General features: G+C 38.3%; 1 protein-coding gene across 2 annotated transcripts; it reads left to right on the top strand.

Annotated features, from left to right (window-relative positions):
• The first annotated feature begins 3,640 nt into the window (after nucleotides 1-3,640).
• Nucleotides 3,641-15,793, top strand: LOC105919981 (polymeric immunoglobulin receptor). Of its 2 annotated transcripts, XM_036134851.1 has the most exons (12): nucleotides 3,641-5,177; nucleotides 5,250-5,495; nucleotides 5,575-5,654; nucleotides 5,995-6,056; nucleotides 6,335-6,661; nucleotides 9,276-9,596; nucleotides 9,722-10,018; nucleotides 10,871-10,933; nucleotides 12,477-12,563; nucleotides 13,295-13,396; nucleotides 14,256-14,326; nucleotides 14,563-15,793. In XM_036134851.1, the coding sequence occupies exons 4-12, from the start codon at nucleotides 6,017-6,019 to the stop codon at nucleotides 14,707-14,709; spliced, it is 1,455 nt and encodes a 484-aa protein (XP_035990744.1). In that variant the 5' UTR covers nucleotides 3,641-5,177; nucleotides 5,250-5,495; nucleotides 5,575-5,654; nucleotides 5,995-6,016; the 3' UTR covers nucleotides 14,710-15,793. The 2 variants fall into 2 exon arrangements, with proteins under 2 accessions (XP_035990744.1, XP_035990743.1); XM_036134850.1 differs by having other exon boundaries at nucleotides 5,575-6,056.
• The last annotated feature ends 260 nt before the right edge of the window (nucleotides 15,794-16,053 follow it).

Raw genomic sequence — 16,053 nt, 5'->3', positions numbered from 1 at the left:
TGTTTCACTGTTTACACCTTAATCAATGGAATTATTTTCTTATCACTATTCATCCAACCAAATGTAACACATTATGTTTTAAAGAGGTGAAGTTCAAAGGGACAAGCATGTAAACATAAAAAATATATATATAAGAAGATCTAATCAAAAGTGCAGCAAAACTGCAAAAAACAAAAAAACAAAACAAAAAAAACTTCTATGCAGTTTATGGAAAATAATATGTATACATGCATTTTAAACCCTACAAAGTCCCAGAAATGCATTTTTAAATAAAACTGCAGAAAACAGCTGTCTATAGAGCAGTGTCAGTCAGAGCAGGCTCCATACAAGGAGAATAATAATGTAATAATAAAAAATATTGTTAGTTGTTTTTTTTTTTTTTTTTTTTTTTGTCTACACAGAATATGGGAAATTTAAACAATGATATTGCATTAAGTGAAGGCAAACTCTTTGTAAAAAGAATTCAATGTAACATAACTGTGTACAGATAATAGGGAAGCAGCAATAAATCTGATATCCTTTACAGACTGAAGTTTTTTTGGGGGGACTAATTTTCTTGGAGTCTTGTCAAAGTGAACACCATATTTAGATTTGATTTGATGCCTCTGTAACAGGTATCTAAAATGTTTTAGATTGAATAGATATTTGTTTGATCATGTAAATTCACACGTTCTGTTCAATAAAACGGTCTTTTTTGATTCACAAAACCTTGATCTTTACATGTTTTACTTTTATAAGACTACAGATCTTTTTCACCGATTTAATTTCCCCATTCTTTAATGGAAAGAAATGGAAAACCATCAAACAAGAACTGTAAAGGTTACTGCTTGTGAACCCGATATTCAGCCAGACACACAGTTCATTTTTTTTTAAATGTTTGTTCTAAGGGAATGAGTAATGGCAGGCAAGCAGGACTAGACATGAACAGATGCAGGTGGAACCAGACTAGAACAGGGGATTTAATGGCTGACAGTGTAGGCAGGCAGGGACCAGAGCAAGTGATGTGGACCATAGAACTGCCAGAATGGGCAGAGCTCACGGGGAAAAAAGCAGAACTGCAGCATGCAGACACAGGCAACTCTCTTTAGAGAAGCAAACAGAAGAGTCCAGCTGGCTGAGCACACGGAAACTGGTAGAGTCGAAGCACATCACACTAGACAAGATGACCTCAGACGAGAAGAGACCTTCTGGCAGGGAGGAGTTGGCTGAGGCGGGTAGAAGTAGTCAGCGAAACAGGTGACCAGAGTTGGAAGTAATTACTGGCACCAGATGGAGCTGATGTGGGCTAATTTACTGGTGGCTGAGCTGATTGGATAGTGGCTGGTGGTTGAGAGGTGATAGGCTGATGGTTTTTGGTTCAAGTCCAAAAACAACAACTTAAATGACAAAGAACTGTGAAGATACTTTCATTGACTTGTGTCACTACAGGTCCTCCAAGAGGAGAAGTAAAGCAAGTTGGAAACTTATGCTACAAACGCGCTTGTCATTTACATGTTATGAGTTACAAGATCTTCAATTGTCACTTGGTACCTAATGTACATATTTGAAGTTTGCAGCAGTATATCGGGATCAGTCAGTAAAATAGGATCAAATGTATTTTATTTATTTATTTATATAGCACAAGAACAATTGTTGGACAAAGAGCTGCACATAAAAGCAACAGATTCAAACAAAAATTGAAAGGTAAAAACAATTAAAACCAAGTGGTAAGTACCAAGGAGGATGATGATGAAGATGTGTAGGTAAATCCTTGCTTGTGAAGGAGAATATGATGGTTCGGGGGGGGGGGGGGGGGGGGTTAACAACTGACAGAGCCTGAGATTTGTAAGTGTCTGTTAGATAGGAAAGCAGTGCCTTCTTTGTTCTCTATGTGGAGAAGGATTTGGAGGGTGGACAGGCAGGTGAGTATTACAGCAGCTGCAGTGACTGTTTCTTGGACGAGGGTCAAGAAGCAGCAGGGAAACTCCTTGGAAATCACAGGAAGATTTCTCCAGGGAGAAAAAAAGCAAGGAACACAATGGGACTTGGAAAGGCTCATGGGCTGTTTCCTGAAAACAGGCAGACGCAGTTCTGATTAGAGGAAAGAACAAGACAATCAAAGGAAGCAAGATAAGAAGGCCTGGATGCCATGCTACAAGAGCTAACGATCGGGCGTCTCCCACCGGGTCTCTGCCTCTCTTTAAAGGTGAACTGAAATCAAATCTCTCAAAATTGACATTCCACGTACGTTATTTGGTTCAAACACATCCACACAACATTGCAGTGATTAGTTTTCTGATCTAAAACTTAAATAGTTTTTAGCGTTTTAATCAATAATTTCTGAAGTGGGTGATTTGAGGGACAGAGTTCATAACGTAATCTGTGCCAAGCACTTCTCCTACATCAGTGCAGAAGAACGAAGAGAATCGCTACTGTCCTGAAATTTTCTGCTTATGAAGAGATGCCAGGTTTCCTGAATCCTAAGGATTGGTGTTCAACAATCATGTTACAATGTTTTTCTTATTATTGTGCTGCCCTAATAATCATACTTATGCATATATTTTACATTGTTGGTGAAAATGGTGAAAACCCATGCAAGCATAAAGAAAACAAGCCTAAATAATGCAGAATAACTACAGCCAATAATCAGATATAACTCTTTTTGCTTTGAGGCACCCCGACTTTACTCTGGAGTCTCTGTATGTCTTTATTACAAGATAAATCAAATTCAGTTTCTTAGTTTGATACTTTCTGTGATGCAGCATTGATCTTTTGATAGATTACTTAACAAGTCCTTCTTTTATCATGTTAATAAGAGTTTTTAGGTGTAATGCTCATTTTAATCCCACAGTGGAGATTTCAGCTATGTCTTGTTCAAGATTTAAAAACGAAATGATTTAAACCAGGAAACTTAGCTGTGAAGAAGAAAGGTTCACGACATTTGATGCTCACAAATAACTGTGAGAAAAACGTAACATGAACTTTGTTTGTTTTTAGTGGTAAATCCTTTCAATCTTTTATAAGACACGCTGTCATTCTGTCTGAATGTAGGAAGTCCAAGTTTCTGCCTTTAATCCTTGTTTTGCTGGTGAGTGGAACATTTGTCCTGCTAATGGTTTTCTAAACCATTTACAAAGCAAGCAAGGTCCATTTTTCACACCTTTCATATCTTTTTTTTTATCCTTTGTAGAGACATTTGCACAACATTGCTGGTACTGATGCACTTCAGGAAAAGCAAAAAAACAACAAGAGATTTTTTAGCAAACATCTTTTTAACTGTTTCGGACTAAAATTGCGCTTCAGTTGTCCTTTTTTATTGAATGGCCATCATCAGACCACAGATAAAGATAAGGGAAGACAAGATTAACATCTAGATTGCAGCTCAATGTTGCTAAATATATTATGATTGATACTTTTTTGTTTTATTATTAGTTGTAGTGGTATCAAAATAACAAGCCAAATTAAAGGATTTTACACCCATTAAAAATAAAATAGGTAAACTAAACGTGGCTAAATTAGTATAAAAATGTTTACATATATTTCAGAGGTAAATTTAAGTTTCTTTGAAAGTTTAACTCACCCCCTAGGCAAATCTGAAAAACTCCACCAAAGTGGGCGGGGATACGTAGCAAAGGGAGGGGAGGGCAAGGGAAGGGGGCTGAGTTCAGGATTAGAGAAAGCAGCAGCTACCTTGATTTGCCATATTTAATCATGGAGAGTGAGCAGAGTTACACTGGTAAGTGTGCCAGTGGTTGATATTTTAAGGTGGAGGGAGGATTTTTCACACACCCTCGTCACGAGGGGTTGATGGCATCTTTGTCGAGCCCAGTGGGTCAGAGCCTTATCAGTTTGAGCCACTGGCTCAAGGCACTGACTCAGCAATGACCGAAGCCAGTACTGCCGAAGCAGTGGAGGACAGGATCATTCCAACTATATATTATCATATTTATTTGTCCTTTTGTAATCCAGGCAGGATCACCGACAGCTTTGCGTATCGTGATTAGTTTGCTATCTCTACTCTGACTACAGGTGTTTTTTTAGGATGAGGCAGCAGCTGTCTGCCTGTGCGACAGGTCTATGGCAAGACGAATAACATTTAATTGCTAGATTACTGACATCTGCAACATAATTTTGCTTAGTCAAAACTCTTATTCAAAGTATTTGTAATTAGATTTTGACTAGTCAAAACTGGTAAGATGTTCTTCCACGGCCCCACTCTGTGAGCCCCAGGTGCTGATCAGAGCGCACCACTGAATGATGGGTAGGGAAGACACCTTAATAGTGGGGCAGGTGGCGTTGTGTGCGTTTTTGTTACTCCTGCTGCATGTCAGCTGTTTGTGTTGTGGCTGTGCTTTTGGGATCTGCTTATCTGACGCCTTGAGGGCCACTTTTTCAACCTATTTTTGTTTTTGTTTTTGCACTACACCTGCTGGTGTCTTCTGGAGCGCTGTTGCTCCACTGGCGTTATCAGCCACAGTTGGAGTGCAGTGCACGGCTTCTGGTGGTCTCTGACCAGCCTTCTTGTTCTACCTCCGTTTTTGAAAAGCAACTCTGTTTATAATTTTCCATATGAGCGAATGCCTGAGGACTATAGATGTCTTGTACTTGTACAATGCTTTTTTAAAGTCTGATGATCCCAAAGCGCTTTACGCTAGTCAGTTATTCACCCATTAATGCACACATTCTCACCCTGATGGTGGTGAGCTATGCTAGAAGCCACGGCTGCCCTGAAAAAGACTGACAGAAGCGAGGCTACACAGCACCACAGGCTTTTGGTAAATCTTACTACAGAAAATGTAAATAATTTAATGGCAATAAATCCTCAGTGTGCACGTGGGATGTTGCTCACATAGGTCAAGTGAAAGCTCAGGGAGTTTGTGTGTATGCTCGGACACATGAAAAATTTGGGGTAACATTGGTAGACACTACTATAAAACAACCATGTAAACAGTTTATTGGCAAAAAATATTGATTGACTTACCCTTTAGGTTCCTTTTGTCAGTTTTTTTTCTTTTTCCTTTGTTCATTTATGTTTCATTGTTTACACTTGTTAAACCAATGTTGTTGGACTAGTGGTGGTTGTGTGGTGTGTTTCTCATCTGTTTCCTGTATGGTGGGACAAGTAGATGCCAGCCCCAGGTGTTCTCCATCGATGGCAATCGAGAGGAGTACTTTAGGCAGCAGGAGACACCCGGAAGGTGTCAGAGCATTTGCTCAAAGTCATTTCTGGTTCCTTGTTCTCGAGCTTACGTCCATGTTCTCTTCCCCAGGTACCAATCCCCTCTGGAACCTGGTCAGGATCATTCTCCAAGCTGTGCCTGAGAAGATCCGCTGTTGGAGAATCCAGTTCTGAATCCCAAGAGGGTTCCTGACACTCCAGATGACCACTGCTCCTCTTGATCTGCTGGTGTCAACACTGACGCCTGTCTACCCTCCCATGCTCAGTTCCACCAAGCCATCCTCCACACTCCCCTGACTGCCTAAGCACCTTCTGGACTCTACTAACCATCCATCCCGTAAGTCAGTCTGGGCCGCACCATCCTACCTTCCTGCTTGCTGCTGGTGCTCAACCTCGTCCCTTTGTTCATATTTCAGTCTGTGACCAGAGCCTTCCCCATCAGCCAGTCACCAGTCTCAAACTCCCTCCGGCCTCACTCCAGTCATTCAACAAACCGGTCTTAATTCTATCTATGTCTAAGTGTTTGTTGCTACAGAGTCAGTCATGGAAAACATTAACATTTATTGTTACATATAAAAACCTAAATACACTGAGCACTTTTTTAAATTCAGAAACAAGTAGTTTCCAAGCATAGGTGTACTGGTTTATTATTCATAATTTGGTACTTTGACCTTGCGAATAGTTTCTGTGAGCAAGCAAAGCTGATAGAGCGTCTGTTCTTGTATGTCTATGCTTTGACACATGTGTAGAATATCAACCCAGCCCGATGTGACATCAATCCACAGCAATTTCCTCAAAATCTTTCTAAAAACGGTTGAACTTTACTTCTGCTTTAGTTGGCGTGTTGCCTTGAGGAACATGAAGATGTTCAGTCTTCACATCTTGCTCTTCATGTGCTGTAAGTTATATTATTGGATCTTTAATGTGTAACTTTTCTTTAGTGAGTTGATTTATTACCTTGTGATGTGTTCCAGTAAGACAAATCAACCTCTTTTGGTAGATAGCGCTAAAAAATAATTAGAATTAGAACACCTGAGCTGATAGTCAATATCAGCTAAATATATTATAAATATAAGAAAAAGTTTGAAGGGAGTGAAAATAGATAATGAAAATGACTTCTCTTTACTACAAGAAAATAGTTCTAAAAACTAAATTAAAGCTCACTTCTCATTTTAGGTGCTTTGAGTTGTGTGACCAGTGATGAAGATGTGATCCCTGTGTTCGGATATGAGGATAGTGATGCAGTGGTTTCCTGTCCATATGCTGAAGGATATGAGGATTATGAAAAGTACCTGTGTAAGGACGACTGTGGTAGTGATGATGTTCTTATTACGACATCAGAGATAAATGAAGACAAATACTCCATCGATGATGACAAAAGATCAAGAATCTTCAGCGTGACCATCTCTGATCTTCGTTTTGAGGACGCTGGGAAATACTGGTGTGGAGTGTCTAGAACAGGAAAAGATATCTACACTGAAGTAAAACTGGAAGTGGGAAAAGGTAAACAGTTTTTACATATTTTAATTTACGTACCCTAATCCGATGGTTCTAAAAAGCCCCTTTTACACTGGCCCTACCTGCCTTACTCCAACCCGCTCAGTGTAGCGTAGTTGATTCTGCGTTGTGTCTTGTGAGAAATAATAATCAGGCCACGGCTCATCTGAAGGCACTTTTAATGCTCCTGCATTTAAATAGAAAATAGTCAAAAACAGGCCTTTTCTCATTAGAGTTCCACAGCGCCTCTTCCCACGGAATCTGAACAGAAAGAGAGCACAAAGCGCCTGCAACTTGTGTAAAATAACACGTTTACCTTACAAAATAAAAATGATCTCAAACAATACATGAATAAAAAAACTAAACGAAATAATCCCACACCAAAAATAATGAAACATAACATACCTGCATTTAAATAGAAAATAGTCAAAAACAGGCCTTTTCTCATTAGAGTTCCACAGCGCCTGTTTAACAATGAACAATACTATTTTCAGCACATGAATGTAGCACATTCATTAGCAATGTTTCATGTAGCACAAGAACAGCTAAACAACTGTTAACACAGCGCTATCACTGCTCAACAAAGTCCAAATGTGACAAAGCATATTATTTTACAAAAACAATAATCAAACTGTCACTTATTACACATATTGAACACAGAAAACAAAACTTCATACCTCTTCCCACGGAATCTGAACAGAAAGAGCGCGACAAAGCGCATGGGGAAACCCTTCACAGACTTTAGTGGTGTGATACGTTAATTTGTCTTCTTAAACCCCTGAACTAGCACTCAAAACAACAATCCATGAACTCAATGTGTTCAATAGTAAAGATAATAATTTACATTTTCATTCGTAACAAATTAAATTTGAATAAAAATAATAATTTAGAAACAGGAAGTAACCCGCTATTTTTCAATGGCTCTGTCGTATTTTCAAAATAAAAGCTGCCGGTGCTGATACGGTATCCTACCGGACTAATTCACTTGTCAATCTAGTGTAATAACATCACACTGCTACATCAGCTTTAATCAGACCGTGTTTTTTGTTCTCGCAGAATTGTTTAGATGTGTGACGGGCATTAAAGGTGACACCTCCAGGAGGTGTTTCCCTCTTCCAAGCATTTCTAGGATGGTTGAATAAGTAAATAAATCATTAAAAATAAAAACATAAATAAAACAAAAAATATTAATAATGTTTATATAATTGTATATGCAAGAATAATCAAATGGAATAATCCAGTGGGACAAATTTAAACATCAGCCTAAACAAATAATACAATACACAGACAAAGGCCTCCTGAAACCTCTGGACTTTAGCCTGGCTTTAGGGACAGCCAACAGGAGCTGGTTGGCAGACCTTAAGGCTCTGGGTGGAGTGTATGGCTACAACAGCTCACCTAAATAAGACACGCCCATAGAGTTTAAACTCTTAAAAACAATCAGTGAAACATTAAATGTGACATGAAAGCCAACAAGAAGTTAGTTTTGACTTTCTCTGTGGCACAGTGATCAGAGTTAAAAAAAAATGCCACCCCTAATTATTCAAATTTGACAATATTATGCAAAATCCTGTGAGTTGGCAAAGATTTGTGTCGCTATTATCTTTAATGGTTTTAAAGTTTGAAGATCATCCAAACTTTAAATGCAATTAAATAAACAGAGCAACCCCATTACACCTGACCAGCTTTTTTCGTCACCCACTAGCTTCATGGTAACCTGACGCCGCCAGATAGATTTGCTTCGCATATCCATCTGGAAACCTTCCGTTGAAGTAATTTTGGGAAGGGGCGAAAATACTGGTTAGCTGATTGGCCTATGTTGGTGATAGACAAGCCAAATAAACCAATCAGATCAACGAAGCATATGACGTACTCGTCAACATGCTTCGTCGTCGCTCTGTTACGAGCGACGACGAAAACACAACCACAAGCCAAGCTACTCTTGCTGCTGCAGGTAAAGGCTCGTTAGCTCAGCAAAGAAATACTCTGTAATTCCGATAAAACTTGCTCGATAGCCACGCTAACGCTAGTTTCATCGGCTGAAGCCACCATGTTCTTTAGACTGAACTGTCGCGCTTCTCGTTGCGTCCCACCTCAACCCGCCTCAAAGCCAACGCTGATTGGACGTTCGTTTGGTGAACGGCTCCAAATTTTCTTTAACGGAGAGTAGCCAGACTGATCTGCGAGTGAAACCTTGAAAGCTCGCGAGATCAGGATGGTCTCACGAGGCTAGCTTCATGGTTCCTCTGGCACAAAATGTATATAAAAGATTTTGATTATAAGTCATAATTCAGCAAAAAAAATTCAATTTGGGCAACTTGTTCTTGCTGTGTGAACAAAGCCTAAGTTAAACAAAATATCAAACGCATCCCAAGGACATTTAAAATGCAAAAATGGGAATAAAAATAAACAATTCTAACAAACATCCAAAATTATAAAATTCTTAAAAAAGTAGAAACCAAATTTTCATAAATATTTATAAAAGCTTGCAGGCAAATGGCAATTTTGGTCAGTATAGCAAAACTGGACTTGAGAAATTATCAGTCATCTGTAGATTTTCTTTTTACAGGTAATTTTGCTTTCTCTTGCCAGTTTACAATGTTATTTATCTTACTGACAGACATATGGGGTAAGACTCCAGCTAAAATTCAAGGCAATGAGGAAGGTTCGGTCTCCATCAGGTGTAGATATGAAACCGAGCCTGTCAACAACCTGAAGTACATCTGCAGAGGAAACCGGCTCTCCACGTGTCTAAGGCAAGCAGTTGTCACCTCTAACAACGAACAAAATGGACGATTCACACTCACCGATGACAAGAATGCAAAAGTTTTCACAGTTACCATTTCCAGTCTGAAACTGAGTGATTCTGGGTGGTATCTTTTTGGTGTCCAAAGAGACACTGGGTCGGATGGCTTCTGTGCTTTTGACCTCAAAGTAAAAGGTGAGACGTTCAAATTGGCTAATGTACTTTTAAAGCTAAGAGTTTCTGCGGCAACAGATGTTGAAAATATAAATACAAGAATCAAAGAAACATCCCTTAATGATTCTGCTCTTTTTATCTATTAGAATGGTGCTGTGTAACATCCAGGTATGTTAAAGGCACCGAGGGACAACCAATAACCATGCAGTGTCCTTATCCACCTGAACATCGTAACAACAGGATGTTCATCTGCAAAGGAAACCATCGCAGCGACTGTACAAATATGATGACGGGTCGAAGCAGGTTCAAAGTGGACAGTATTTTTCCTAGCTATTTCTCTGTCACCATCACAAACCTGGAACAATGGGATGCTGGCACATACTGGTGTCGATCAAACTCAGAGTGGGTTGTTGGAGACTACACCCAGTTTCGTCTGTCTGTAGGTAAGAACGACACAGTGGCACGAGTGAAATACTGTTTAAAAGCTGTTTTTAGTAGTCAACTGTTTAGCGTAATATTTTGATGTTTGAGGACTTCACCTGAAATAAGTCCTCGTATTTGGCTGAAAGCAGACCCAGTGCTACCTGAACATAATCATACACCTGTGCCAATAGAGATTAAATGTGGCTGGCCTTCTGTGAAGTAATTCCCAAAGCAGATTCAGAGGTCTTTCTGCCTATATTGAGATGTCAGACGCAGCTTTCTGTGTGACATGAGACGAAGGAGAACCAGTTTCAGCTCTAAAGCTGGGATCGGCTATTATTATTATTATTATTATTATTATTATTATTATTATTATTTATTGTTATTACTAATGACAGAAAGAATAAAGGACAAGGGTGTCTGTCAAGTAGGAACCGGATTCTTTTCTATCCTCAGTACCTCAAAATTAGAACTCTTTGCTTTATCATGTTGGTGGATCTGTCAGTAGCTATTAGGAATTGGACCTGTTTAGTAGAAGAAGAAATCTTTATTCGTTATTGCAGTTGCAGAGATCATATGTTTTCATGGACAGACGATGAGATTCAGGAGTTGCTTCAGGTGACTTTATGTGGTATCTGGTCATTGGGGCAACAGTTGGCAAATATTTCCCTCGCAAGAAGTGCACCATTAAAAATTAAAGCTATGACTGGAACAGATTTAAATTAAATCTAGTTAGTAAAAGATTATGTTGGTGGATTGTTTGAAATGGAATATATATATTTCTGAAAGTAAACTGTTGAATGCTAATTAATCTGGCACTTTCTTATAAGACGTTATTCGTTTATTCAATGTCCTTTGCTTGTTTGTTGCAGGGAAAAAACTAATTGTTGAAAAGAAAGTACTAAAGGATCTGCCAGAGCAAAAACAAACGGAAGGTGAGACCTTAAATGACAAACATACCAAGGACAAAATAGAGGAACCAGATTCTATCACCAACATTCTTTTCAGTACTTGTACAGAGCTTTTCTTGTTTCTATGTTCACACCATGCATCAGTAAAAAACTGTGACACAACCACAGTAACAGGAACTAAGACCAGCCAGCAAGCTGCTGTTTTCTACACGTTTGGCACATGCAGCAATAACGTAACTTGAAAAGGGCAGAGTTTTTAATATATCTGATTCTCACCAGCCGGTTGTACCATGTGATTAATTTAGGAAATGATTTATATGGACAGTGTGAGATTTGAAATGCAAGAACCGGCAAAATGCTGTAGTCTGCACTTCACACTTCATAAATTTAAGATTGCATGTTTGCATCCACCAATAAAAGGATTTGATGGGAGACCAGCTAAAAAACATTTTAGCTGGTCTACCATCATAAGCTACACATAGTAGTATAATAATCATATCAAGAAAACAGATAAGATGTATAGGGCAAGAGGGGGAGGGAACTTAAACACAAAAGATGAATGGAATGAGAAACTCTCATTTAAGGGCATCCGATGCAACTGGGGAAAAGCAGATCAGGAACACTGGGAATTTGACTAATATTTACAGGATGAACAAAAAGTAATAACCTGACTAGCATGCAAAATTTTCTACTAACCAAATGAGAAGGACTAACAATTATACACAAAGCAGAATAAAATGGATAACCAATAAAAAAAACAAAACAAGTGTGAAGCATCATGCCAGTGAATAGGTTGTCAATGTGATGTCTTAAGGTTTTGATTAGCAGGAGCATTGCTGGGCATGTATGGCATTGAAATATAAATATTTTTTCCCCAAATACAATAGGGTGGAAAGTCTCAGTGCATGAGAGAGCTTCACTACTTGCCATCACCAACTGTGGCAAAGGAAGAGAAGCAAAACAAGCATACCATAAAGGGGAAGAGAGGAATGGAGGAAGAGGCATCTGTGTAGACCCACTAGTGTGCTAGTCTCTCACACGCTGCTGCAAAGTTGAACGAAGTCCTCTGGACTAGCCTAGTGTAAAAACACCCTAAGACAGAACGTAAAAACACAAACGGCAAATAACAGATGCTAAACCCAGAATCTAACACTCACCAAAGTGATAAAAAACTTACTGCAATATTTGTCTTTGCAGAAGTGTTATTTTGCAAAAAAAGCCTCTGAACTCTGAAAGTCTTACTCCCTTTAATATTCTAAATAAGCTGCATTTGAAATTATTTTATGTGGAAGAATTAATTTATTACATCATCTGAAATGCATTGACAGGATCAACCTTATGTAAATTTGATTCAGTAACACCATTGACAGGGACATATTTGGGTTTTCAAGGGTTTCATAGTCAATATAAACTAAAACATTATCCTTTTGTCAGAAGCATTTAGAACAAATGAAAAAAACTTTTGTCATTTTTTGTTAAAGTTCCAGTGATGCTTAAATCTGAACCAAACAGGTGATAGTAAAGATAAAGCAAGATGAAGTGCACTAAAAGGCTTTTTCTCTTACAGTTTATCGGCTCCAGACCAGCACAGTGGAAAATGTCATTACAGCTTCACCTCAGAGTATAGCTAATGTCTCTGAGACATCTGATCAAGGTACAGAATGGAGAGTCTGTCCATCATTTTTTTTGTTTATTTTTCATTCTTTTTTTAAAAAAAAAAACTTGAAAAATCAAAAAATTAGCCAAAGATTTGAAAAACTTTGGTAATTGAAAGATTTACATGCAAACTTTAAATATGTGCCATATTAAATCAAATATTAAGAGGGTTTTTCTCTCTCCCTTTTCTCTAAATTTCTGCACTATACATTGCTATTTAGCTATGGGGTGGAATACTGTTAATGCAAAACTGAATGTATACCAAAACGGGATTTCAAAAAACTGACATGGTTAGCTTTTGTACAACACTAACTACTTTCAGTGCATATTCCTCCTTTGAGTTCACATATTTTCATTTTAGAAAATATTTCAGTTGCAAAAACTAAATATTTGTGCAACTTCTATGACATTTAAAATTACCCAATGACAACTCAACATTCAAAACTGACTGAAATGCACTTTACAACCCCCTATCTGTTGTTTCAGGAAGTGATGTGGTTCAGTAATCCACATATCCACCTTTCAGGTTTCTAGTTCACATATTTTCATTTATGAAAATAAATATTTCAGTTGCAAAAACTAAATATTTGTGCAACTTCTATCACATTTAAAATGATCCAATCAAGACTACATTCAAAATAAGCCAGACTCAGGTGCACAGAGGGGGGCATAACTGTTGTTTCAGGAAGTGATGTGGTTCAGTATTTAATCCATATATGCACTTTTCAGGTGCGGTTCTCTTTGGGCTTTTTGCTGTACCTCCTGCTCTGTTAATGATAGTGATTATCATCCTGGTTATAGTGTGCAAGAAAAAATGTCACAAAGTGAAAGGTGAGTTCAGTTTTTCCACAGCCAAGAAATGCAAACACGTCTAATCAATTCAAATCAATTTTATTTATATAGCGCCAATTCATGAAACACGTCATCTCAAGGCACTTTCCAAAGTCAAATTCAATCAGATTATACAGATTGGTTCAGATTACAAAGATAGTTAAAAAAATGTCCTATAACCCATCTGCATCAAGTCTTGACAAGCAGCATTCATTCCTCCTGGAGAAGCGTATAGGTAGAGTCGTCTGCATTGTCCATGGCTTTGCAGCAATCCCTCATACTGAGCAAGCATGAAGCGACAGTGGAAAGAAAAACTCCCCATTTACGAGAAGGAAAAACCTCCAGCAGAGCCAGGCTCAGTATGAACGGTTATCTGCCTCGACTGACTGGGGGTTAGAGAAGACAGAACAGAGACACAAAAAGCAGAGAAACACACATTGATCCAGTAATCTGTTCTACATTAGATGGTAGTAGCAGGTGAGCCGTCTTCCGTGGATGATGTCACAGCTAACAGAACGCCAGACCAGGTGTACCTACTATGAAGAAAAAAAATGACAGAGAACGAAAAGTTAAAAGCTTAAATGACGATAAGCAATGCAAAATTGGAGAACAGTGGAACTCAGTAGAGTGAGAAATAGACCCTTATGTTCTCCAGTAGCCTAAGCCTATAGCAGCGTAACTATAGAGATAGTTCAGGGTAACATAAGCAACTCTAAGTATAAGCTTTGTCAAAAAGGAAAGTTTTAAGTTTAGTCTTAAAAATAGACACGGTGTCTGCCTCACGGACCAAAACTGCGAGTTAGTTCCACAGGAGAGGAGCCTGATAACTAATTTTCTTTTCTCACATTTGTTTTCTCAGATACAGAAATTGCCACAAATAGAAGCAGAAATGAGGCGAGAAACTCAAAGGAAGTGATGGGTGGAGAAAATGTAAGAAAAAGACACCGGCCAAACACTTAATAATGTTCCTAACTTTTAAGCCACTTCAGATTAAAAATGTTGGATATTGCTGTAGCATGTACATAGCTCAAGGCATTGTCTCACCTGAAGTAGGCTCACCCAAAAGATGAGACCAAACTAATATTTAAATGAACCACAATCTGAGCTATGCACGTCAAGTAGTTTTTCTGCATCTATTGACCTGTGATCTGTTCCTTCTTCTATAGCTTTACGAAAACCATGATGAGATTGTAATGCGCTCACAACAGAACATCTACAAAGAGCAGAATGCCTGTTACCACTTTGATGACCCAGAAGATGAAGCTCATTATAACAGCATCTCAACAACTGAGGACATCTACTGTAATGAGTAGAGAAAGGAGATAGAGTGTGTCAAATATTTGGTCTTTGGCAGATTTATTTAACCTGTCATTGCATGAGAAATTGTGTAAAAATACAGAAACATTTGGAACTGTGACAAGGTAGAAGTTTAAACGTTGATCATTTGCTGTCATCAGCTTATTGAAAAATAAAAAGGCTGTGTGAACGGCCCAAATTTGATCTTTTCACCCTAAAAAATTAGATTTGTGCCACTTCCACATGTGGTACTAATTTGTATACATATCGCATATTTTTCAAAACATCCGCTGTCTGAACGGTCATGTCACATTTTATCAGTCTTTCATGTCTCTCTGCTGGATCTCACTACACAGCAGTAACAGCTAGTGCTCCATGAAAGACCATTGCTAGTAGCTGTGCTGCTTTCTTCTTACCTTACTTCATGTTGCTATGATGTGGTCTTAATGTTATTGGCTCCCATTGTTTAACAGCTTCTAAATAATAACAAAGAGATGCCAGTTGGTATCCATGTTTTTTTGACTTTTTTTTTTTAATTAAACCTTATTGAACGCTAAGCACTTCTATAACCATTACATTCACCATTACTTCAGTAACAGCGTGTGGCTGTGTGACGCCTCCTTCTGTTTTCTGCGAATGTGGATCGCTTTGCTGTCTTGAACCGTTCAGACCGCAGTGTGATGGCAGTCAAATTTAATAGTATCATGAACGGCCATCTAAAAACAATCTGATTTCAGCATGAAATTGGAATTGAGCATCAGGACCTGCAGTGTGAACATAGCCTTTGATTGGTTACAGATTTCATTGATAGTAGATTGTAATACTCAGAACAATAAATTGTGTAATGTTAAACCTATATATTAGCATGCTGTTTAACTATAAGAATAAAATATGTCTTTATATAATGGGCTGCTAGTAACCAAAATGCCATTGGTTAACACATCTAAAAAAAGCAATGTGTTTATGACACAAGTTTTCAACATAAAATGCAAAGGTGATCAAGCATTCACTGAGGTTGCCCCAAGATTGTTTTTTTTTTTTTTCCCAGTGTCCTGTCTAGCAATATGGCAATAGGAATTGATGTCTCAATGCCAGATAGAGCTCGACAGATTTTGCTTTTACAAGTGGAGCAAACAGCTTTCGCCATAGTGCTCCACTTGATTTATGCTTGTAAATAGCTTTATTATGATTCCTGCAAGGAGAATTTCAAATTATATGGACATGACAATGGGAGAGTAAAGGAAGAACAAAAAGTGAAAGAAAAGAAAAAGAGTAGAGGTGAAAGAAAGAGGAGATAAAAGGGAGAGAATGATAAAACCTTCTTTGTCTTCTTTGCCCCAAGATTGTTAGAATACCCTTCC

Source organism: Fundulus heteroclitus, unplaced genomic scaffold (genome assembly GCF_011125445.2).
Source record: "Fundulus heteroclitus isolate FHET01 unplaced genomic scaffold, MU-UCD_Fhet_4.1 scaffold_92, whole genome shotgun sequence".
Taxonomy (NCBI): domain Eukaryota; kingdom Metazoa; phylum Chordata; class Actinopteri; order Cyprinodontiformes; family Fundulidae; genus Fundulus; species Fundulus heteroclitus.
The sequence above is the reverse complement of the archived record's forward strand: the minus strand, read 5'-3'. Positions and strand labels throughout refer to the sequence as shown.